Here is a 27,046-nt window from a genome sequence, read left to right as displayed (position 1 = left end):
GCAAACCTCTAAAATTTCCATTTTAAGTGTGATTCTAACATTGAAACAGGGCAGTAAAAGTAATGATATAAGTACACTCTTGAAAATATAACCACTGTAATTTATATTAATAACTAAGTGATAATTTTTCACACTGAAGTATCAGTTCCTCATTATACTACTTCAACATTATGAATTTAAAGCTAATTAAACAGTACTTTATCATTATATTATTTCAACATCAAGCAATTTCAAACTAATTACTAGTACTGTAATCTCTCATACCTCAACGACTGTTCCTAAATAATAACGGCCATCCTTCTGCTGCAGTAGTACATCTTCACCTTCAGTGAAACAGCAACGCTCCTTTGTTGTACTGTCTGGTGCTGCAGGACTTTCATCAGATTCCTAAAACACACAGCATATAATTAGTTCGAGAAAACCAAGTTAAGCTAATGAATGGTTAGGGATTTCTTTTAATGTACTGTTCACAACAACATAAAATATGCAGTATCAGGTCCTGATCTTGAAATTACCAGATCTACAAAATTTTCTTTGAGATATACCAAGAATAAGAATTAATGACAGGATGTGATTTCACATGTAGTTAGAAACTTGGCAATCTGTGTCATCAAGATGGATTGGCATCAGCAGGGGAGAACAGAAGACAATGAAGTGGTCTTGACAAAGGAGCCAGACAAAAGGGTATCCCACAAAATTGGACAGGGAGGGGTCTACAGTTGTGGTAATGCAAGCTTCCCTAAATTTTTTTAGGGTTCAAAGTTTCATGTTATCTACGCAGGTGTGTAGGATAAACTAAAGCTGCAACAGCAATTTTGCTGCAGCGTAAGCAGTCACACATAATTTTACATTTCCATACAACAGATTCAATGAACCATGAAAATACAGTCATTACAAACATAGCTGCCACACTTCTTATCTAGGTAACAGCATCAAGAAGCAGAAAATAGTTTTGTTTCTAAATTGATTTAATTTTTTTTTATTCTATGCTCACTGCATCAGATTCAACCTGAAAATAAATAAGAATAAAAATTATTCCTTCTGTACTTACATGAAAGGAAACCACGCAATTTTACAGCAAACCGTTTTGGTGAGAACCTTACCATATAATTGTGTATAAGTAGAATGTCATTCACATTTTGAGCACTTTTTTTACTCCTTTTCTTTGATACGACAAATCCTATGTTACTGAAATTATGTTCGGCCAGAGCACTACATTACTCTGCAATTTACACTTCAATGCTTGGCAAAGGATTCACAAAACCACTTTCAGACAATTTCTCAACCATTCCACACTCTAACAGCACATGGGAAAATGAACACCTAACTCGTTCTGTGTGACCTCTGATTTCTCTTACTTTATTACAATGGTAATTTCTCCCTATTTAGGTGGGAGTCAAAATATTTTGGCATTCGGAGAGGGAAGTTGGCAACTGAAATTTCATGAAAAGTTTACGTGGCAGAGAAAAAGCCTTCGTTTTCATTATCATCAACCCAATTTATTTATATCCATGTTATTTTCTCCCCTATTTCATGATGATACATAATGGTCTGTCCTTTGATCTTTTTTGGTGTCATATGTCTATGAAATCACGCACAGATCCCATATCATGCAGCAATACTGCAGAATAGGACAGACCAGTACAGTGTAGACAGTCTCTTTAGTAGATCTGTTACATCTCCGAAATGTTCTGCCAATAAAAGGCAGATGTTGATTTACCTTCCCCACAATATTTTCTATGCAATGTTTGCAACTGCAATTCCTTGGTACTTAGTTGAATCTACAACCTGTCAAACACTACAATCTGTGGCCTTTGTGACATGAAATCATGAATCTAATCACAAAACTGAAATGATGATTCATATACAGTGTCAAAAGCCTTCAGGAAATCCATAAGTATGGAATCAATTTGAGATCCACGCTCATAGCGTTATTACTTCATACGAATCAAGAGGAAATTATGTTTAAAAAATAAATAACTCATCATCATCATCATCATCATCATCATCTAAGACAGATTATGCCTTTCTGCGTTCAGTCTGGAGCATAGTCCTCTTTATAAAATTCCTCCATGATCCCGTATTCAGTGCTAACATTGGTGCCTCTTCTGATGTTAAGCCTATTACTTCAAAATCATTCTTAACCGAATCCAGGTACCTTCTCCTTGGTCTACCCCAACTCCTCCTACCCTCTACTGCTGAACCCATGAGTCTCTTGGGTAACCTTGCTTTTCCCATGCGCGTAACACGACCCCACCCTCTAAGCCTGTTCGCCTTGACTGCTACATCTATAGAGTTCATTCCCAGTTTTTCTTTGATTTCCTCATTGTAGACACCCTCCTGCCACTGTTCCCATCTACTAGTACCTGCAATCATCCTAGCTACTTTCATATCTGTAACCTCAACCTTACTGATAAGGTAACCTGAATCCACCCAGCTTTTTCTCCCATACAACAAAGTTGGTCGAAAGATTGAACGGTGCACAGATAACTTAGCCTTGGTACTGACTTCCTTCTTGCAGAAGAGAGTAGATTGAAGCTGAGTGCTCACTGCATTAGCTTTGCTACACCTCGCTTCCAGTTCTTTCACTATGTTGCCATCCTGTGAGAATATGCATCCTAAGTACTTGAAACCGTCCACCTGTTCTAACTTTGTTCCTCCTATTTGGCACTCAGTCCGTTTCTCTCTCTTTCCCATTGACATTACTTTCGTTTTGGAGATGCTAATCTTCATACCATAGTCCTTCCATTTCTGATCTAGCTCTGAAATATTACTTTGGAAACTTTCAATCGAATCTGCCATCACAACTAAGTCATCCGCATATGCGAGACTGCTTATTTTGTGTTCACATATCTTAATCTCACCCAGCCAGTCTATTGTTTTCAAAATATGATCCATAAATAATATGAACAACAGTGGAGACAGGTTGCAGCCTTGTCTTACCCCTGAAACTACTCTGAACCATGAACCTAATTTACCGTCAACTAACTGCTGCCTGCCTAACTATGTAAAGACCTTTAATTGCTTGCAAAAGTTTACTTCCTATTCCATAATTTCGTAGAACAGACAATAACTTCCTCCTAGGAACCTAGTCATATGCCTTTTCTAGATCTATAAAGCATAGATACAATTCCCTGTTCCGCTTGTAACACTTCTCCATTATTTGCAGTAAGCTAAATATCTGGTCCTGGCAACCTCCAAGAGGCCTAAACCCACACTGATTTTCATCCAATTTGTCCTCAACTAATACTCGCACTTTCCTTTCAACAATACCTGAGAAGATTTTACCCACAACGCTGATTAAAGAGATACCTCTGTAGTTGTTACAATCTTTTCTGTTTCAATTTTTAAAGATTGGTGTGATTACTGCTTTCGTCCAGTCTGATGGAACCTGTCCTGACTCCCATGCCATTTCAATTATCCTGTGTAGCCATTTAAGACCTGACGTTCCACTGTATTTGATGAGTTCCGACTTAATTTCATCCACCCCAGCCGCTTTATTGCACTGCAATCTATTGACCATTTCCTCAAACGTGATCCTATTTCCATCATCATTCCTATCCCATTGTAGATCGAAATCTGAAACATTGCTGATCATATTGTCACCTACATTGAGTAACTCTTTAAAATATTCCCTCCATCTGCCCAAGGCATCAACAGGATTCACTAGCAGTTTTCCTGACCTGTCCAAAATACTTGTCATTTCCTTCTTACCTCCCTTTCGAAGACTGCTAATTACACTCCAGAATGGTTTTCAAGCAGCTTGACCCTAAGTCTCCAACCTGTTTCCAAAGTCTTCCCAAGATTTCTTCTTGGATGCTGCAATTATCTGTTTGGCTTTGTTTCTTTCTTCAACGTAACTTTCTCTGTCTACCCGAGTTCTAGTATGTAGCCATTTTTGATATGCCTTCTTTTTCCTTTTACAGGCTGCCTTGACTGTGTCATTCCACCAAGCTGTTTGCTTCATCCTACCTTTACACACTACTGTTCCAAGACAGTCTTTAGCCTCTTCTAGTACTGTGTACCTATCCCTTGTCCATTCCTTTTCCAATGACTTTAGTTGACTAAATTCAACTAACTGGTACCTTTCTGAGATCACAGTTATGTACTTGTGCCTGATTTCCTTATCCTGAAGTTTCTTCACTCTTATCCTCCTACATATGGACCTGACCTCCTGCACTTTCGGCCTCACAATACCAATTTCACTGTAGATTAAATAGTGATCACTGTCATCAGAGAATACCCTGAATACAAGTGTGACCCTCACAGCCTTCCTGAATTCCTGATCTTTTATTATATACTCAATAACAGATCTGGTTCCCCTGCCTTCCCAAGTATACCGGTGAATGTTCTTATGTTTAAAAAAGGAGTTTGTGATTACTAAGCCCATACTGGCACAGAAATCCAAGAGTTGTTTCCCGTTCCTGTTGGCCTCCACATCCTCTCCAAATTTACCCATAACCTTTTCATACCCTTCTGTTCGATTTCCAATCCTGGGATTAAAATCACCCATGAGTGAAACACTGTCCTTGTCCTTTACTCTAACAACTAAATCACTGAGTGCGTCATAAAAACTATCCATCTGACCTTGATCTGTGCCTTCACAATGCGAATATACTGATACAATCCTAATTTTCTTGCTAGACACTGTCAAATCTATCCACATCAGTCGTTCGTTAACATACCTTATCTTATCTTAGGAGTCCCTGGTTTATCAATTAGAGGTGGGACTCCGTCACCTCCAAAGGTCCGAGGCATAAATAACTAAAATAAATAAATAAAACCATGCCATTTTCTGAATCTGTGCTGGTTGTATATCAACAGATCATTTTATTTGAGATATATCACATTGGAACACAGCACACGTTACAAAGTCCTGCACTTAATCGTTGTCAATTATATGGGTCTATAATTCAGCAAAATACTTCTATTTCCTTTCTTGTATATTGGTATGACCTTCGAACTTTTCAGTCTTCAGCTATGGATTTTTCATCCAGTGATCAGTTATGTATGATTGCTTAAAAAAAAGCGGTTATTTCATACCATGCACTGAAAGAAGCCTAACTAGTATACAATCTGGACCGGAAGACATGGCTTTTAAAAGTGGCCGAAGCTTCTTTTCTACACTAGGAGTATCTACTTCCAAATTACTCATGTTGGCTGAATTCTGGGATACTTACTGCATCTTCTTTTCTGAAGTAATTTCATAAAACTGTGTCTAGTAATTCTGCCTCCGTTGTGCTGTCATCGGTACAATACCACTGCAATCAAGCAATGTAGGTATTGTGTCTTGCCACTAATGTACTTTAGGCACTACTGAAATCTTTTTCAATTTTCTGAAAGATTTCAAGAACATTAAAAACATCTTGCTTTGAAGTTTCGAGCATTTGAAAACTGTTGACTATCTTGGAGATTTTACGTTCTTTCACATCTGGCATGCTTTTTTTTTTTATTGCTCTGATTATTGTTCTCTGTGGGTTTTTTTCTGATTAGTGTTCCCAATGTACCACACAGGAGATTTGTTCCACATATTAATTTACTGAGTATAAGAGGTTCAGTTGCTGTTAACACCACTACTCTGAATTTAAGTTGCAAACGGTCAATGCTTACATAGTTAATATGGAAGGAATGGGGACAGTCTCTTGGAAGGCATCAAGAGAACGTTTATCCCTTTTTTAATTTATATATTTCACATTTGTTTTTGGAGGATTTGGGCGGTACCTTACTCGTCTCACTACAACCACATTTTGGACACTAATTCCTGTACCTGTCAAGATGCTCTCTATATGCTCTGGATTGTTTGTCATTGATACAGCTACTACATCATCATCATAACCTGCAATTTGTGTGCACTTCTGAGCTAATTTTTCAAAATATATTACCAGCAGCAATGGCTAAAATCTTGTGTAGCAGACTACAAAGGTTTGGAAACAATTATGCCATAATTTCCAGCATTAAAACAACATATTATGGTCTTTGTTATCTGTCTTGCTTGGCATTAGGTACAATCTCATCTCATCTTCAAAACACATAGTGAATTTCTCAAGTGCGTCATTCTCAGAAGCCCAGTCTCCAAATTTGCAATACTCGGATGACAGATTTTTATTCTCTAACGTAATTCAATTTTGTTCATCTAGAAAAAGGAACCAATACATCACTGTTAAATGACTGTTATAAGAATTAAAAAGTTAAAGATTGAGAATTTATTCCAATTTGACATGGAAAGTTGACCAAGAACATTTCATCAAAAAATCTCTCCCCCTCCTGATATATTTCCTTTGAGTACTTTTTTCCCCTCCCCTTAAACTGAGCCCTCTCACAGTACGTGAGGCAGCCTGTCTGATGTGGACTAGCATGGATTGGCAACACACGATGCAGCCACTGCTTAGGGGTTGGGCATGGGGCTGATGACCCTACAGCAAAATTTTAAAATTTAAGTACGACACTGAAGAGCTACAGAAAATTGATGACAAGGAAATTGGGAGATCATCAGACCTGAGTACTTAGCATATACTGTGCCAGAGGAAAGAACTGGCCAATTTGGAACAGGGTTTATAAAAACCAGGAGAGCTAGAATAAGCTTATTAGAATTTGGACCTATAAATGAAATAATATGCAGATCTAGAGTAAGAGGGAAATTTACAAATATATCAATAGTAAAGGCACATGCACCAACAGAGGAAAAGGTCAATATAATAAAAGAACTGTTTTATGAAGACCTGGAAAAAGTTAGTTGCACTGTTGATTTTAATGGTAGCAGATTTTCATGTAAAACTTTGAAGGAATGAGCATCAATATGGAGTCTCTGGAAAACATTCACTGCACAAAGAAAACAATGACAATGGAGTTCTTATGCATCAATTTTCTGCTTTCCAAACAAAGGGATTACCTCGGCACATGGAAGTCTGCCGTCAATATAATAGTGAACTAGACTGGCTACATTTTATGAATGCCTGCCACTTCGCTTCAGTTATAGATGTACGGAGCTGCAGAGGACCACATTGTGACTCTTATCACCATGCAGCAAGGTCAATCTTGAGAGATAGACCATTGTTAGTAAACAACAATAGAACAGAAAAGAGGACGAACTGGAATTCAGACAAGCTTAAAATTCCTGATGAAATAAAAAAAATACCAACTAATACTAAATAGGGAATTCAGTAATGAAGAGCCACCACCGTTAGTGGGTAAAAGGTGGCGCAGGGTCGAAAAAGCCATTAAGGATGTTTCAAAGGAATAATAGGCATGATAAGAAACAGCGCAATTCAGGAATGGTTTGATGAGGATCGCAGGTTAGCAACAGAGGAAAAGAACAGGGCAAGAATGACATTGTTACAAAGAGACACCAGAAATAATATGGGGGGGGCCGAGGGAGGGAGCGAGCAAGCGGGGGGGGCCGAGGGGGGGGGGAGGGAGCGGGGGGAGGGAGGGAGCGGGGGGCGAGGGAGGGAGGGAGGGAGGGAGGGAGGGAGCGGGGGGGAGGGAGGGACTGGGGGGTGAGGGAGGGGGGACCGGGGGGTGAGGGAGGGGGGACCGGGGGGTGAGGGAGGGGGGACCGGGGGGTGAGGGAGGGGGGACCGGGGGTGAGGGAGGGGGGACCGGGGGTGAGGGAGGGGGGACCGGGGGTGAGGGAGGGGGGACCGGGGGTGAGGGAGGGGGGACCGGGGGGTGAGGGAGGGGGGACCGGGGGGTGAGGGAGGGGGGACCGGGGGGTGAGGGAGGGGGGACCGGGGGGTGAGGGAGGGAGGGACCGGGGGGTGAGGGAGGGAGGGACCGGGGGGTGAGGGAGGGAGGGACCGGGGAGGTGAGGGAGGGAGGAACTTGGGGGGGGTGAGGGAGTGTGGGACCGGGGGGTGTGTGGGAGTGTGGGACCGGGGGTGTGTGGGAGTGTGGGACCGGGGGTGTGTGGGAGTGTGGGACCGGGGGTGTGTGGGAGTGTGGGACCGGGGGTGTGTGGGAGTGTGGGACCGGGGGTGTGTGGGAGTGTGGGACCGGGGGTGTGTGGGAGTGTGGGACCGGGGGTGTGTGGGAGTGTGGGACCGGGGGTGTGTGGGAGTGTGGGACCGGGGGTGTGTGGGAGTGTGGGACCGGGGGTGTGTGGGAGGGAGGGGGGGAGTGAGTCAGTGAGTGAGTGAGTGAGTGAGGGAGGGTGAAGGAGGAAGGGAGAGTAGCATGTAGGAAAATAGTAGAAGCAGCCAAGTCTCAGCAATTGCTGTAGTGCAACAGCAGAAAAAGAGGAGGAGGAGGAAGGTTAAGAGTTTCTGCTTTGTGTTTTAGTCTTGCATATGCAAGTGTGATTGTTACTCTCAGTAAAATGAAAATCAACATTACTATAAGCATATTTCATTTGTGAAGATAGGTTAAGCAGCCAGGGAAAAGTTTATTTTCACTGTTAATTGTTTCAGGATATACTTCATTGATTGGGAACAGCAGTAAAATGAAGATATATTCAGTGGTTATTGATTTTTCATTCACACATTAACATCGAAACCAAACTTCACAAGGCCTTTAATGTAGGAAGCCTGCTGATCAAATGTTGCACATATTTCTCTGTCCAACACTCCATTAGGCAACAGTACTGCAGCATCAGGTTATCAGCATACCACTCTCCTGGCCGTTAATGATAGCTTTCAGAAAAAGGAGACATTGCTTTTCCACAAATAAATCCTTAATAGTCTTTGGAGGGCTGAATGGACCCTACTAGAGACCTCCAGCCAAGCAAAAATCCTTGGCAGCAGTGAGGATTGAACCTGAGTCTCCACGTGACAGCAAGACACACTGGCTGCACAGCTATGGACTAAGCAGACAAAACCATATTAATTCCCTAATACAGAGCAACTACTCTCTCCTACCCGAAGGATTATATTCATTTGAAACAGCAAGACCAAACTCCTTGCTCACCAAGCCTCCGTTAGAATAACAAAGTGGACCACAGCATTCACATGTCTACACTAACATTTACCAAAACTGCAATACTCAGAACAACATATGACACATATATTTTATACAAAAGTTTAGGTAAAAATAATTAGGACTGCACAACTGTACAGACAGTCTACCATAAGTCAGCCTGGTATGCTGCAATCAGAGTTTCTATATGCCTTGGTATATTATTCGAAGGCGTCTAGATATGTTCCACATAAGCCTTCCCACACATGATTAGCAGGCAAGTCCACGAAGTATCAACAGCAGTTGCTAGAGGACAGCAACAAACGAACAGCCAAACAACTATTATCCAGAAATATTTGCTGAATAATGCGCAGGGCAAGTAATCTGTTTTTCGAAGAAGGCCGGCACATTCATCACTACACACCAACACAGTGGTAGTCAGTACTGTCCCTACCGCCTACTAGTGGGCATTACAGCTTTCATGGTGGGCAGTATGTGGTAGGGGTTTTAAAAACACTTTTTTCAGTTTTTCATAAAATTCTGACAAAGTATTTGGTACGTTTATTATATGTTTTAACTTGCTGTAACTGTGCTTTGTAAATTTTGTAGAGTAAAGTGACTTTCCCACTTCATAAAGCACCATTATTGAAGACCTGGTGGGTGGTTAGAATATTTTACTATTAACACAGATATAAAAGTGGGCAGTAAGTAAGAAAGTTTGACTACCCCTGCACTAACATGTATGTGTCCATCACCGTATGGAAAGTTGAAGCAGGAGATATATATATCTCCACCACTGAAGTACAGCCTTCGGAAGACAGCATTCAAACACTAATGCAAATAGATCCACACATATTGCACACTGTGGATGAAACAGTATACTTAGGTATAATGAGTGACCTACACAGCTATCCACAACCAGAAATTCCTTGGTCCACAAGTCTCTTGTCTGCATCCACAGATATTAAAATTATGTACATCACTTTAGCACATTCTGTGCATCAGAGCTCTGACAGAAGCCTTGCACTCAGCCTGAACTGTTATCTCCTAAGGTCAGACTACATAATTTACATTCCATTGAACGAGTATGTAGAGGCCAATTGTGATCACATTTTAACATAGTGTAGCCCATTACATTCTTGATACCTTCCAAAAGGTACAGTTTTCTGTCATTACCTACCGATATGGATTTTGTGAAATATTTTGCAGAACATTTTCACAAAAGTCAAAATGAAGACACAGTACAAGTTGTCTTTATACATTGCATACTGCTAAATGTTTGTCAACATAGTTAGTTTATCAATTTTACATTAATGTACTGTAATTAGATCATGTTAATGATCAACATTTCTCTATGTGCACTGTGCAATTGTAAATACATATTCAAGACAAATGTTGACAGATTAATTGATTTTGTGTCTGATGTTATTTATACCACATGTGGCAAGCAAAACAGAGTCAAGTTGTGAAGTGAAGATTAAACGCGAATGGTTGAACATCAAGTGATGATCGCAGTTTGTTTATGTGGGTGATTGGGTGTGCGAATAATCAGTATTATTATTATTATTATTATTAAATCATAAAAATATATTTATTTACAGTTTAAGGTAATAAACGGTGAATGATAAGGGGCCAAGAAAAAGTTTTCTGGGGCTCAAAACAGGAAAGGAGCAAAGGATAAAATTGAAGTAGTAAATGAATCGGCTTCCTAAAGGAGAAGATGGCTCCACGAAGCAGGTGCATCATTAAGCTCCAATAGTAATTCCAATACTATGATTTCACATATTCCAAATAAATCTTGTAATTTGGACATTCAAGAAAATTTGACTGAAGAATTGAGTCATTAACCTCAGATGATGGTGAACAGCCTTCATCGTCGATATTATCTCAGTATGAAGATAACCCTGAACTAGCATCTAGTGACTTATTGCAGTCGAGTAAAAAAGACAAAATTCAAAATCTAATGGACCTAGGTACATGGCTGGACCAGAAAAAAATTATAGGTCAACAACAGTCATTTTCCAGCAAACAAGCTGTAGTTCTAAATGATAAATATCCAAATAAAAGAGTTTAGGTTCACAGAACATAATGGTAGGCTTGAGGCACAACACACGTGGTTAGTAACAATGACAAATAAGGAAAATATTAAGTGATTTTGGCTTGTTTATTCAAAAACAAAAAATACAATTTACTGTACAGCCTGCAAGCTATATGCCAGCACTTCTATATCAGCCTTGCGTACAGACAATCTCATTAATTGAAAAAAGGCTTCAGAAAGATTATCTGAGCATGAAGCATCACAAAACAAAGACTGTTTTATCAACAGAAAAACTCATCTGCAGCAAATTATATTGTGACATGGATTGCAACATAGAGCAATTCGTTCCCTCTGAGAAAGAAAAATGTAGACATAATCTACATGTAGTAATAGATGCTGTCATGTATCTTGCCATAAGCTGTCTTTCTTTTTGAGGTTGTAAAGAAACAAGAGTGATATGAAAAATTTCCTCAAACTAATCAAGGAAATTTTCTTAATTCAATAACTCTGCTCATCAAATACAATCCTACTCTAAAGTGCTACTAGTTAGACCACATTGAAAAGGACAGGTATTTTATTTGTCGAAGGCAGCACAAAATGAAATCATGGAATAGTCACAAACGAAGTTCAAAATACTATTATCAATGAGTTTTAGGAGACCAACTATTTCACCATCATGTTTGACTGCACTGCGTATGCATCTCACACAACACAAATAGGACAGGTGATTCATTAAACAAATGTAACAGAAACTGAATGTGAAATAAAGAAAAGTTTTACTGATTTTATAGTAGTCGATGGAAAGACTAAAGAAGACAACACACATTGAATTCTAGAAAAACTAGAAGCTGATGGTTTGGATGTGCAACAGTGACATGAACAATCTTATGATAATGGATCTAATATAGTCAGCATATATAAATGAATCCAATCCAGAATTATGAAAATGAATGAACGCAGAGTTTGTACTATATCTAACACACTCTTTAAATCTTTTGGGCGTGTATTCAGTGTCCAGAGGCATTTAGCCTATCTGGCTTTACTGGATCCACAACACAATGGAAAATAATGCCAAAGTGTACAAAAAAACAACTTAAAAGGAAGTGAACAAACAAGATGATCAGATAAACATCTAGCTGTTACAGCTGTATTAAATAACTTATTGGAAGCTGTCAAAGCTCTGAAAGAAACTGAAGAATTCCTCTTGCTGCCAAATCTAACTATTAAGCTGGTCATCTAATACATGTGGCAATGGATTTTAAATTTATCCTAAACAATTTGAGCTAGCATTCTTTGACATATTAATAGAGTGAATGTCAAAATACAGAAAGAGGGCATTATCATTTTGCATTCTATGGCACTAATGCAAGAACTCATTAAGATCTTGCAAGAAATGAGAGAAAAACCAATATAACATTGGATCAAAGAAGCTCCACATGTATCACGAAAGCTGGAAATCGAGCCAGTCCTCAAAAGAAAACAAACTTCCAGAAAGAAAAGACAACATGATGATATCTGCAAGGCCGAATCAAGAACACAAGACCTGACTGATACACAAACCTCCAGATGTCAGATACATCAGCACCAAACTTTGCATGTCAACAGAGTATCAATCAAAACACCGAATGAGTTCATACCGTGTGCTGTCATCCAGCAGAACATGCATAAACGATAATTAAAAGAAACTCCAGAACTACAGAGCACAGGAAAAAGCTTATATATGCGCGATTGTTTTGTAGATCCCGTGTGGGTGAGTTGGTAGAGCGTGAGGTGGTCATATTACAGGTTCCGTGTTCAAACCCCACCAAAGACAATTTTTTTTTTAACTATTTACATGTGAAACTTATGTGGGAGAACATTCTCCTGACATGTATACGAACGTTTCGGAGTTTCTAGCAATGTTCTTTTGGCAGTCTGCATTAACTTCATTAGTTGAAATTAGCAAACCCATAGAGTACATTTGTATAGGCACGTGTGGTATTCTGTTGGACAGGTGCAACAGAAAAGATACCACTCATGAAGCAGCTAATGCATTTGTAGTTTCACAGAATTACCATAAACAGCTGGAACTGTAGCATAAAGAACTGCATCACACATGTGGAGGTATTAGTACTAGTAGTAGTAGTAGTAGTAGTAGTAAGGTGGCACTGGCGCACAACAGATGTGTGTGCTGTGACTAGAGACTTATGTTTGTGCACACATACAAATGAGTCTGCAGTTGCTATCCAGTCTGCATGCTACAGGTACTTCTGTTGTGCAACGCGAATCTGTGGAACGTTATTGACATTCTCGTCGAACTGTTGCATAGCGACTGTTGTGTAAGTACAACTACGGAAATAACTGAAAATTAAAAGAAAGTGTGCATCATTCCTATTGGACATAATTGATCAATGGAATGCATCGAATGTCATCGAAAAGGAAATATTAGATATGGATGAGGGAACACCAGGTCAAGTGGAATCGTTCGTTTGTGACCAAGAGAATGGACTAGAGTAGATAGATGTCTTCGATATAATTGCTATAAGGATCCTCTAGCGATGAAAATGATGAAATACCACAGAAGGAGAGCAGGATAGTGTTTTACTCAAGAAACAAGAAAATAAAAATGCTTGCATTTTGGCTTAACCTCAGAAAGCAGCCGAAGCCAACCCAAACATTTGCATGTCACATGATATCTGCAATGAAAAACAGATTTCACACTAGATGTCCTTCATGGTGTATGTTGTATGAACGGAAATGGCAGTGAGAAAGTGGGGAGTTAATCTCTGTGAAGGAGAAGTACAAACACACATTACAATACATGTGATGGAGACCTTCAAACACTGTTGCCAGGAAGGTTGATGTATTCATGATGGAGACATCAAATTGTGGGTGAAAACAAAAGCAAAACAGATAAATTTCCCAAGATCTGATGCCAGTGACAGTCTGGTCTTGTGCTGGAAGCATAAAAACAATGTTGTAAGCTGTAAAGTCAAATAATTTGTTGCAATGAAAATATACCACAACAGAAATGACATCCAGAAAATGGTAGAGGACCAGCAACAAGAAACTCATGCCCTCATGACAGCCTGCACAGATGCAAATATCTACAATGACGACAAGAGTGGATTCAATAAGGGAAAGATTGTGGGTCACACTCTTGCAACCAGAGGTTCTAAAGATACTGTACGGGCTGTACAGTCCATTCATGCAACAACCCATATGTACATTCGTAGCCTCATTCTTTGAGTACTCATACACATGTTCCCAGCACCAAATTTCATCATCCACTCTACAGGGTGTATACATGGACAAGGAAATAAAAATTCCCGGATTTTTCCTGGATTTCCTCGTTAAAAATACAATTTCTCCCGGGTGAAAACACACGTTTTCCACGTTAAATGACAGTAGATTTTTCCTCGGAATTGTAAAACTTATCAATCCCTTGAATGGTTATGTTTTTATACACAGGCGTAGAATTTCCCGGCACTTTAGGAAACGAAACTCAGGGGAAGAAAAATGTTTTGGGAAGATCTTTGATGGGCAGCAACATGTACGCTGCATATTTTTGTATTGTAAAAGTATAAATTTGAATTCCAAACGCCACATGTTAGTTTCTGAACCATTGAAATTGAGATTGCGGTGCGCTTTTGTAAGCCAGTGATAGCTCACGTCACGTGATCTCAATAGCCGATGACAGCAGATATTCAGACCATAGGACATGTGAAGTACTCAGCCAATAGCAACATCACTGTTAAGTAGCGCGAATACACGAACAGGAAAAGTTAACGTTTTAAGTTAATATATGTAGTGTTGCAACTAGAAAAGCAAAGCGTTCACATACTGCAAGAGAAGCTAAGCTTTCATGTATAATGTTGATCTCTTTTGCGCGTGTTACACTTTAGGATATATCCCACAAATGTGCCAGCAAAATTTTTAACCGAGTCCAGTGACTTGTCCTCAAAGTTTTATAAAAATAAATTAAGTTACCACACAGGAGAGAGGGGGCATCCTGTAGTACTACATCAATTTGCTCACAATAACGTCATAGGTGTCTGATCTTCTGGGCTCAAAATTCCTCTAAATGGCTCGTTACCAAAGAGTTGATTTTTAAATGAAAGCCAAACGCTCTGTGATCTAAGAATTCATCGTACAATCTCGTGCATAGGCCAACTTGCGTAAAAGGAAATTTACTTTTAAAGTAATGCTTTTCAAACTACCATTTGCAATATTTTCCAGTGACATGTTAGAAACGGGTTCGTTCCAGTAGTTGTCAGAGCATGCCAGATAACAGGCGCCACCATGCATGAACAGCTATGACGACACAGGAAGCCCATATGTTTGTACGTGTAAAACATTAAAAGATCTTACATTATGTCATAAAAGAAACAAGACATCAGAGGATACTCCAAAAGCATTGGAATTTCGTGAACCATACTAAAATGTGCACATTTGAATTGCATCCTTAAAGTGCACATTTGTATGTGCAGATTCCCAATGAAGTAGGCCTCGACCTGATATTAAGCTTTTCAGTGTGGTTCACGGGATGCAAATTTTCTTGGAGTACCAGTATTGTATTGTCTCATATTTGGTTATTTATTATGGCATAATGCCATGCGTGTAGAAGATGAAAACGTGCACTTGAAATGCAGCGAGCAGTTGAAACTAGCCAACAGTGTGGAATTAAACACTTTGTTCCAAATACATTGACTGCCTCTGCAGGAACGATTAATGAACGCTAAATTTCTTTAGCAAACCCACAAAAATAACTTCATTGTTCTGCAAGGCGATTAATGCTTGACTGTTGGAAAGGTGGAAATAAAATAAAAGCTGAAACTGATAACATATTTTAGCCTTCCGTAATTATGTGAATGTATTTTAATTCACTTGATAGCTCCTGGCCACAGAAATCCGCTTTGTTTTCATTTGACAAGACAGCAGTAAATGAAGAGGAAACAGCAAAACCACTAAATGCAAACACAGGTCACGTGGAGACTACACACTTCCCCACTATAATTCAGACTGTTCTGTGTATCAGTTCCGGGTCTACGATATTTCCGCACCTGGGCAATACTAGATAGTGGCGCTCCCCCCGCCCTCCACCATCGAGGGTTTGAGATAGGATTTAAAAAAATTGAATTTTCAAAAATATGTTCATTTGTAGTGCACATCTTTCTGAAGAGTCTGAAACACAAAACATATGTGCTCGAGGAAATGTAAGGTATGTTATTTGGACTGAAGTGTGCCAAAGTGCAGTACCACACCTCTTCACACAACACTCTTCTATTGCACATCACTGTATTTCGCTCTGTGGAATTGAAATGCATATATTTTGCAATGGATGCCGTCAGACTATATTCACAGCATTAGTTGACTGATCATCTTCTCGTGAAAAGCTTACAAGGTATTGAAAATTTCTGTTCAGTTGTTTTTCCAATTTTTTCAGGCAAATAATGCAGGTTAGTTCATGTGTGTATGACTGGTTGGTGGGAGCACTGAAGTAGAATATAGAGGGAGTGTTGACAGAAAAGACATCCTTTTTTGTGGTTTAATGAAAATGAATGAATTGCATTTTGTTCCCTTGGAAACTGGAAGTGTTTGAATTTTACTATGACTATTAACCTACATAACTTTTGACTGTTATTGTTTCTTCTTTGTAGAAATTTTAAGCAGAAGTTGCAAAGAACCAGTGGGAGGTGGTGCACTGGCTGTTAGCAGCTTATGTTTTCCAATCCAGTGTTTGAATCTTGAATTTAATAACAGCACAATTTATTGCTGCATGGCTTTTAAGATTGGATCAGAAGTGCTGATTGTTTTTGAACTTTGTCAGATGGGTGAAAGAGTGGCTGCTGACAATCATCAAAATTGTTAACAAATGTAACGGTCTCAAGAACTTACCTATGTCATGTGCCACTCGTTACCAGAAGTGTAGATTTTTGTCTACGGATGTAAGACTTTTTGTGTCTTCATAACATCACGAGAACAGGAACATTTCAGTGTATATGATATGAATGTGTTTGGTTTTGCAAAAAAATCCAAGTTTTTTTCTGAAATGGTCTTTTTGTTTTCTTCTTCTGGCTAGCACCAAATGACTGATTGGTGGGAATCAGCAGAATTTTCCCACCAATAAACAGAGTGCTTCTATGATTTAAGGTGTTTCTTGACTTTCCCTTTCCCACCCAATTAGATAATTAAAAAATTGGCAGAATACTGATTTCGACTTATAGTGGCCATCATAGCCAGCATTAACTGCCCAAATGTCTCATATGCTGTTGGCTACTTTTATGTAGCTGAATTCACGTTTCCATTGTTGCTTGTTTCTAATTTGTCATCAGTGGTGGAACTAGCTTCATTCAATGCTAAATAAATAAAACAAGAAGTCTTAACTGTACTCATTGATTTTCAACATTGTCACCCAGAATGGCTTTTACTACTAATTTTGAAAAGATCCTATGAGTTAACATTTTGACTATGTAGAATTCATCAACCAGGATCTTTGGTACCAACTGAGAACTTAGACTACACAGGGCTGCAATGTTTCGGCGTTTTACATGAAAGTGGATCACTTACAGCGACTTTTTAATGCTCTTTACAGAAATGTAATCTGTTTTCTTCTAACACCCACAGTTTTTACATAATTCCTAAAGTTTTCTATTTTTAAATTTCCCACACAATTCACCTCGTTTGTCAAAAAAGCATACCTGTCATATTTCAGTATTAAGTTAGGAGACCAGGATAAAACTTTTGCTCCACATGCTGTTTGTCATACGTGTGTTGCAGGTTTGAGGAAATGGACACAAGGCAAATAGAAATCTTTGCCATTTGGGACTCCAATGGTATGGAAGGAAAACCATGTAGATGGTTGCTATTTTTGTATGGTGAAAGTTGGTAGGCATAACAAGAACAGTATGAAAGGAATTATTTATCCAAACCTAACATCAGTTATAACATCCATACCACATGGTCCTAACATTCCAGAGGCCACTACTTTAGAACCTCCTCCTTGTTGTTGTTCATCATCATCATCATCATCATCATCATCATCATCATCATCCCCCCCCCCCCTCCCCGTGAAACTTCAGATCCTGATGACAACTCCACACTGACAAAAGGACAAGCTGAACAAGCTGAAGAGTTTACACAGTAAGAACTGAATGAGTTGGTAAGAGATCTGGGTCTCTCAAAAGAAGCAGCACAAGTTTTGGTGTCTCAAAGGAAAAACATTTGCTTACCCCAGGCGCAACATTCTACCGGTTTCGATCAAGAGAATTGCAATTTTGTGAGTATTTCACAACAGAAGGCTCCCTTTACTGTAAGAGCACTGAAGGTGTGTTATCAAGATATGGTGTTACATACATCACGAATGAATGGAGGGTATTTACAGAGCCTAACAAAGGAAGTCTCACAGCCGTACTTCTATGCACTGGAAATATGTATGACTCGGTGCCAGTAGCATATTCTGTGCACTTAAAAGAAACCTATTAAAATATGGAAATCTTGCTGAAGGCATTAAACGGGGGGGGGGGGGGGGGGGGGGGGGAATGTGATAAGAGAATCTCTGGTGAAATGAGAGAAAATCATCCTGGCACCTCTTCATATTAAACTGGCTGGGAATCATGAAACACTTTGTCTATGTACTGCCTGAAGATGGTGATTGTTTTAAGTATGGAAGTTCCAAATTTTCTTTTCTGTCTGAGGCTACACTTAAAGAAGGAATATTTGTGGAACCAAACATTAGAAGTTTGATGAAAGATGAAGTATTTGCAAATGTACTAACAGAAGAATGACTGGCTTCGACAGGATTTAAGAATGTGGTCGACAATTTCTTGGGGAGTAGGAAACACCCAGATTTCAAAGCTATGGTAGAAAATATGTTGATAGCTTTGAAAAATTTAGGATGCAACACGACCTTTAAAATCAATTCTCTTCATAGCCATATTGACTTCTTCACCAAACAATCTTGGAGATGTTAGCGAACAACATGGAGAAAGGGCTCATCAACACATGACAGAAACAGAATCGTGTTATCACAGCAGGTGGGACGAAGGCTGACTATCATTGGTATCTAGGGGTCTCTAAAAAGAGGCAATACAGCATAGAAGAAAATCTCAAAGACAAAATTCCAATATGAAGAGGAAGCAGCACTGGGGAAGTGCAGTGCCTTTTTAAGACTTGGAATATGTTGAACTTAAAACTACAGTTAGGTCTTCAAACAAGTGAGTGCTGTTTGATAAGTGCTGTTTGATTTTGTTTACTGCTTACATTTGCAAACAGTTTACAGGTTACTAGTAGAGCTGCAAGTCTATTTATTAACATATTAATATGTCTTAATATTATATAAATATGGCTATTCTTTATAGCATTATTAGCGTTTTCTCATATGTGATAGCCAAAATCTGATTTCGCAGTCTTCAACTGATGCCAGCAATTAATAAAGATCACCCTTCAGGATTAAAAGCTTTGAACAAAAATTTAATTCTGCAACCCTGCGCTATCCTTTCTAGCAACTGTTTGGATGGTTATGAGACTACTGAGACACACTATATTCTCTACCTGCCTGAAGATCTGAATTATTCTCTGATGCCATCTGGCATACTACTTTGAGGAAGGCTCTTGAAAGTTCTGTTTGGCCACGATGAGACTACTTCCACTGTTCAATTTCAACTTCACATATTTCAGTAACAAATACAAGGCGTACAACTCTGCTTCCGCTGTTTGCCGACAGGTGGCAACAACGGTAAGTAGCGGTTGAAAGAAACAGATCGCAGACGTCAGGCAGTTTAGCTTGGACCTCGGTCAACATAACCTCATTCAAACATTAGTCAATTTGTGTCTGCATCAAAAAGTTGTTCATGATTGAAAATGTCGGTTTATGAGCCTAATTCTCATCATCAATACGAAGAAAACAGCGACTGAGTCTCATTGAATGCTCTCAAGTACATATGGTAAGGACGCTATTAGTGAATGAACGTGTCTCGAGTGGTTTCAATGCTTCAAGAATGGCGATTTTAACATTGTAGACCGGCACAGTGGTGGAAGAGAGAATGTTTTCGAAGAAGCAGAATTGGAGACATTGCCGAGTGAAGACTCGCGTCAAACTCAAGAAGAATTGGCACAATTAGTGAGAGTGAAATAACAAGCCATTTCAAAGCGTCTCACGGCTATGAGTACGATTCAGAAAGAAGGAACTTGGGTCCCGTGTGAGCTGAAACCGAGAAACGTTGAACGGCATTTGTATGTTTGTGAACAGTTGCTTCAGAGGCAAAAACGGAAGGGATTTCTGCATCGCACTGTGACTGGGGACAAAAAATGGGTTCATTAAGATAACCCTAAACACAAAAAATCATGCAGATATCCCGGCCACACTTCCATGTCGACGCCTAAACCGAACATTCACAGCTCCGAGGACATGCTCTGCATTTGGTGGGACCAGCTCGGCATCGTGTACTACGAGGAATTAAAAACAAGTGAAACAATCACAGGTGTTATCGAAAGCAATTAACGCGTTTGAGGAGAGCATTAAAAGACAAATGGCTGCAATACAGCAAGAAGCACGATAAAGTGATTTTGAGGCATGAAGACACTCAACCCCACGTTGGAAGAGAGGTCAAACGTACTTGGAAACGTTAAAATGGGAAGTCCTATCCCACCTGCCGTATTCTCCAGACATTGCTCCCTCTGACTATCACCTGTTTAGATCAATGGCACATGGCCTGGCTTACCAACACTTTCGATCTCAATAAAGTAATCACAAATTGGATTGATTCGTGGATTGCTTCAAAAGATGAACATTTTTTTCGACGCAGGATTCGTACAGTGCCTGAAAGATGAAAGAAAGTAGTGGCCAGTAATGGAAAATACTTTGAATGATACATGTGTAACCAATTTGTTTCATTAAAGCCTCAAATGTTGGGGGAAAAACGGCGGAAGCAAAGTTGTACACCTTCTATAAAAATGATATCACTCAACTAAGTACCCATGTGCACGTTATATGATAAAATATAATCATCTATTAGTAAAACTATATGCATGAACAGTGGAGAATCTCAGTGCACATCCTTGGCTTGTGACAAAGATTTACCGTTTCTATGAGCATAACTCACTTTTTAACGAACTTAACTCACTTTATTGCAGATACATTACTTCTTATTCATGCCTGAAAGCATGAAGGCTGTCTGAACATCTGAAGGCTACTGTATAATTTTTTTTTCCTTGTAAAAGGGACAATGGTTGTCAATGGCTTCACATTTTACGCAACAAAAGCATAACATCACATGAATTAATAGCAATGCCAAATACACATCCATTAAAAAAAAAATTGCAGTAGATAAAAATGTAATACCTTTTTCTTGGCTCCCTGGACAGACATTATGAATTTTTGCGGTATATACAGGACACACACAGTAATGGTCTCTTAACAAGCTGCTACAATTTTGTGCCACAACCTAAAACCTAAAGAGAATGGAAAACAACATTTACAGTTAATGTATCAAAACAATCACAATGAATGTATGAAACAAAACAAATTCTCCACAGTTTAAAAATTAGTATTAAAAATATTCCCCTACGAAGTAATTTGAGTAATAGCTGATGACCACAAATAACTTTTTAAGTGTGAAATGTTTCTACATGTTTCAGTACCAGACATTATAGGCACTCAAACCAGTATATAAAAACAATTCCATAAATCTGATCCATAAATGAAAAACAAAGGCATTCTGAAAACTAACTCAAGATTTAAAAAAATAAAAAAAAGACCAACTACTTCCACCTCCTCTAAAGATATATCTAGAATGCGAAAGAAAAACTATATGACTGAAAATTTAAGGTTCTTGTGTTTGTAGCCTCTGCATTTACACATAATGGAAGATGCACAATGAGCTACAGCATTGAAATGGAACAATTATAGTTTCGAACCCACTAACAATAATAATGGACTTGACCTTGTCTATTATTAATGAGCATAACATCTGTCTAGGGGAGTTATTTAAAGCCAAGTTAGGGTAGTAATTCAGTGTGACTAATACCAACTACACCACTATTATGTCATGGGGATGCCCTCGTGAAGTCACACAACAAGCAGATTATAGCAATTGTTAATAATGCCATAAAAACACACAAAAAATGCATCAAGATGCAGCAGGAGATCCTGTCAACCTAGACATTTTACCCAACAATACATTCAGGCTGTATCTGTACCATTCAACAAAATCTCATTCCTCAAGGACTACTTCTATTACAAAACAATTTTTGCGTTTAAGAGATTTTACAGCAGTTGTTTCATAGTACAATGGCACTATAGCACTGCAATTCACACACACATCAAAAAAAGTTTTGCATCATCCCAGTTCCCAGAATTCTGGAAGATAGACGTTGACTGTGGATATTGTACCACAGACACAGTCCCTTTGACTGTTCAGAGATGTCACTAAACCCAGCCAAAGACATAAACAACCAGGCATATGTAGCGCCTATAAGACGCAGGTGGTCTAACAGCCGTCAGTTCCAGTCATTCCACCAGGAAGGAAGTACACGGCTCGTTCTGTCTGTAGTTCAACCGTGCCTAGACGGTCAATAGCGCAGTTCGATGGCGCCCTGTTGTTACTTTGTGCCAGGAAGGGCGCTCGACAAGGGAAATGTTGAGGCATCTCAGAGTGAACCGAAGCGATATTGTTAGGACATGGAAGAAGTACAGAGAGACAGGAACTGTCAATGACATGCCTCACTCAGGCTGCCCAAGAGCTACCACTGCATTGGATGACCGCTACCTACGGATTATGGCTCGGAGGATCCCTGACAGTAATGCCACCATGTTGAATAATGCTTTTCGTGCAGCCACCGGACGTGGTGTTACTACAAACTGTGCGCAATAGGCTGCATGATGCGCAGCTTCACTCCCGATGTCCGCAGTGAGATCCATCTTTGCAACCACAACACTATGCAGCATGGTACAGATGGGCCCAACAACATACCAAATGGACTGCTCAGGATTGGCATCATGTTCTCTTTACCCACGAATGTCGCATATGCCTTCAACCAGACAATCGTCGGAGACGTGTTTGGAGGCAACCCAGTCAGGCTGAATGCCTCAGACACACTGTCCAGCTAGTGTAGCAAGGTGGGTGTTCCCTACTGTTTTGGGGTGGCATTATGTGGGGCTGATGTACACCGCTGGTGGTCATGGAAGGCACCGTAATGGCTGTATGATACGTGAATGCCATCCTCCGACCAATAGTGCAACCATATCGGCAGCATATTGGTGAGGCATTCGTCTTCATGGACTACAATTCGCACCCTTATCGTGCACATCTTGTGAATGACTTTCTTCAGGATAATAACATCGCTCAACTAGAGTGGCCAGCATGTTCTCCAGGCATGAACACTATCGAACATGCCTGCGATAGATTGAAAAGGGCTGTTTATGAACGATGTGACCCACCAACCACTCTGAGGGATCTACACCGAATTGCCATTGAGGGGTGGGACAATCTGGACCAACAGTGCCTTCATGAACTTGTGGATAGTATGCCATGATGAATACAGGTATGCATCAATGTGAGAGGACATGCTACTGGGTATTAGAGGTACTGGTGTGTACAGCAATCTGGACCACCACCTCTGAAGATCTTGCTGTATGGTGGTACAATATGCAATGTGTGGTTTCCATGAGCAATAAAAATGGCGGAAATGATGTTTATGTTCATCTCTATCTCAATTTTCTGTACATGTTCCGGAACTCTCGAAACCAAGATGATGCAAAACTTTTTTTGATGTGTGTATAAGTGACATTTTGAAACTTTATGCTTCTGTTTACTTATTACTTGTGGACATATTTACATATTTTAGCAATTGCTACATACTCATTATTTATGAATGCAACTAGATCTTGAACTGAATAGCATCTCAGAATGTGTGCACTGCAATTAATAACTCAATATCTCTTCCTCCAGTCAATGTCTGTATGAAAACTGATTTTGAATCACATCATCTAACTCAGGGCCTGCCAAACGCTGCACAATGTGCAGACGTGCGGAAGTGCTGCACATGTGCGGCAGCGACATCTGTTATTAGACATGTGTCCTAAATGTATGGCGGGGGCTCCACTTCCCTGTTTATGTGGTACAAGCAAGAGCGCAACATACACAGTCTCGTTTACCCCTGGTGACCGTAACCTTAACAGAGAGGTACTGAGAAATTGCAGGTACTGTGAAAAAGCAAAGGACGGGAGACCTATGTTCTCAGTCGTTTAAAAATGACGGGGAACTGCAATTCTTTTTTGCAGCCTTTGGTGAAAACTCACAGTGTTTGCTGTGAGGTCGAATAATAATTTGGATTTATTCCTTTCATAATTAAAAATTATTGTTTACTAACTGTGCATTATTGCCTCATTCTGCTCCATGTTACATCATTTATCAGGAAAATTGGTCATTAAACCGATTGTTCCAATGTATACTTACATTTAAAGTTATTTTAATGTGTGAAGGGCTACGCTCAGTTGAAGTCGATAAAACATAACATTCATCTAATTGTCGGTTATTGTGCAGATTTCAGACAGAACTGGTGAAAGATATAGCAATAATGGTATTGAAATAACAGGTGATCATCGAGAGGTCTGTGGTTATCATTCTGTTCAGAGGTCAGTGAGACAAAAATTATCTGGGTGTAACTGAGGGCGCCGAGAATTAGTTATAGGAAACCTTGCATTAGTTTAATGTTATTTGAAATCATGAATAAGGTTCATTGGAAGTCGCTAAGTGCTCTCTTTCTTAAATACTAGATCAAAAATATTATGTGTACTTGGGTGCCGTCAGTCAAGCTGCCTTAATAAAAATCCACTGTTGTTAACTGTATTACTTGTCTTACTGGGTTAAACTGTTAACATAAAAGTAGACATCTCAATGAGTAGACTGTGACAGTATTTTAAATGTTTAGAATGCAAAACACCTTCCCATGGTTGGCTTGCAAGCTGTGGAAGGAGCACTAGAATGCGCCGGTACAGAGTATCCCAGCAAGTGGATAAAGCGACATCTGTGCGTAGAAACATGCACTACATGAACGCTGATGGCTGCGGCGTGCACACTGTGACCCGGAAGTTGCACATGTGCAAGAGCGCCGCACGTGAGCAGAATTTCTGGCCGGCCCTGATCTAACTGAACTGTGTAGCAGCAATGGCATAAGAAATGTTTCCCACAAGCAGAGCTACAATACAATGAAATCAATATTGAGTTATTACTGTCAAACCAAAGGAGTAAAATAATGCACATTTGGAAAGTTATGTTATTTTTGTGTGTGGCTGGAAACATTCTGTGTCAAAACTACTTCATCATGTCACCTTCAGGATCTCATATTTTACACATTATACACAAATTTGCTAGAGGTGATGTTATTTTAAGCAGTGTTGTACAGTGCTGCATAAAAATAATGACCACATCAACTATACAAAGTTACATAAAGCTCCCACTCAAAATTTAACACACTCATTGTGCCGTAAATATTGTGCTCCAATACATGATCAGTAAGAGGTACAGAAATAACACTAAGTAGTTCTCTGCCAATTTACAGGCATATTGGCTGTTCCTCTCAATTTTATAAAGTGGTTTTTCTAGAGACCACTGCTAGTCATAATTATCTGTCTCCCCCCCCCCCCCCCCTCAAATAAATAATATATGCATAACATCCCCAGATATGTGTTCAGTGTTGTCGTACAGTCATTTTAGCCTACCACTGAATACATATATCAAAACATGTTGCAGAAATAATTTAAGCATGATAACAATGAAATATAACTGTTAGTAGTCTCTATAAAACCTGTTTATAAAAGTTTTCTGTCAATAAAAACAACTGTCATAATAGCTCAAGAGGTTTTATAAACAGATCACCTAGTTTAACCTGGCATCATTTACAGCTTCTAATTTTGGCAGCCACATAATATACGTCTTCAATGCAACAGATAAAGTGCTCCAGGTTTGACTTTTAATACTCTTTAATCTCCTCCCTGCCATCTACAACACCACCATTGTTTTTTATGGATAATCTGAAGTCACTCCCATTCAACAACAAAAAAGGGAAAGAAAGATTTCTTCTGCTGTATTTCACACGAGGCATAGTTTCCAAGACAGAAAAACTCTACCTAACAAATATTCTCTGATTGTCATAAACTCATACCCTTCTAACTTCTTAAATTCTTTGGTGGTCAATGTGTGTTGTGACAAGACATTAGATATGGACTAATATGTAGTAAACTTACATCTCCACATGTCAGAGAGAGAAATACAGGGTGTCTAAAAAGTCTTCCCCTGATTACATAAATTGATAACTCAGGCTAGAAGTAAGATATAAATATGAAACTTGTGTCGAATTGTTTACAACTATCAAAGTATTTTTTATGTTTTAGGTTCGCAGTACGTAAATAGTGGAAGAGGTACAGTACCCAAGAAGCCATGTTAACCAATCAGGAGAAGGCACAGTGTGTCCTGTAGTACCATGAGAGACGATCACCAACCACAGAGCAGACACACTTCCAGACAACATTTGGAAGGAATCCACCTGATGTCAAGAGCATTAAAGCCTGGTATGAGAGGTTCAAGAACACAGGATCGGTTGCTGACCTTCCAAGGTCTGGTCGACCAAGAACCTCAGCAGACAGGGTGGAAGCTGTAAGGCAGTCTTTTCAGCAAAGTCCGAAGAAATCTGCGCGCAGGGCCTCACGTGAATTACAGATGCCAAAAAGCTCTCTCCATGACATTTTACACAAACGTTTTTTGTTTCGTGCATACAAAGTGCAAATTGTTCAGGCCTTGTTGCTCAATGACAGTACACGTCGATATGACTTTGCGCTCGAAATGCTATCACGTATTGAGGACGATGATGGTTATCTCAGACGAATTGCCTTTTCCGATGAAGTGACCTTTTTTGTCAGTGGAGTAGTGAATCGCCATAATGTACGCATTTGGGGTTCACAACCCCTGGCGAGGTCATGGAGTGCACCAGAGGCAGTCCAAAGGTGAATGTTTGGTGCGCGCTACTGCACGATTGAATTATCTGGCCATTCTTCTTCGCTGACACTACCATCACATCTGCAGTGTATCTGGACATGTTGCAACTGTATGCTGTTCCTCAGCTGCTTCAGTATCACCACGA

The 27,046-nt window shown here is 39.6% G+C and overlaps 1 protein-coding gene across 2 annotated transcripts in view; it reads right to left on the bottom strand.

Moving 5' to 3' along the window:
• Positions 1–27,046, bottom strand: part of LOC124721975 (metal-response element-binding transcription factor 2) — a 112,295-nt gene that overhangs the window by 44,242 nt on the left and 41,007 nt on the right. The window contains exons 2-3 of one of the 2 annotated variants that reach the window (XM_047247143.1): positions 21,249–21,358; positions 265–387 (exon numbers count right to left, since the gene is read on the bottom strand). In XM_047247143.1, the coding sequence (XP_047103099.1) occupies positions 265–387; positions 21,249–21,275 (150 nt within the window). In that variant the 5' untranslated portion in view covers positions 21,276–21,358. The remainder of the gene's footprint in view (positions 1–264; positions 388–21,248; positions 21,359–27,046) is intronic. The other variant, XM_047247142.1, reaches the window with a different exon arrangement.

Source organism: Schistocerca piceifrons, chromosome X, assembly GCF_021461385.2.
Source record: "Schistocerca piceifrons isolate TAMUIC-IGC-003096 chromosome X, iqSchPice1.1, whole genome shotgun sequence".
NCBI classification, from domain to species: domain Eukaryota; kingdom Metazoa; phylum Arthropoda; class Insecta; order Orthoptera; family Acrididae; genus Schistocerca; species Schistocerca piceifrons.
Note: the sequence above shows the minus strand (reverse complement) of the source record. Positions and strands in the feature narration are given on the sequence as shown.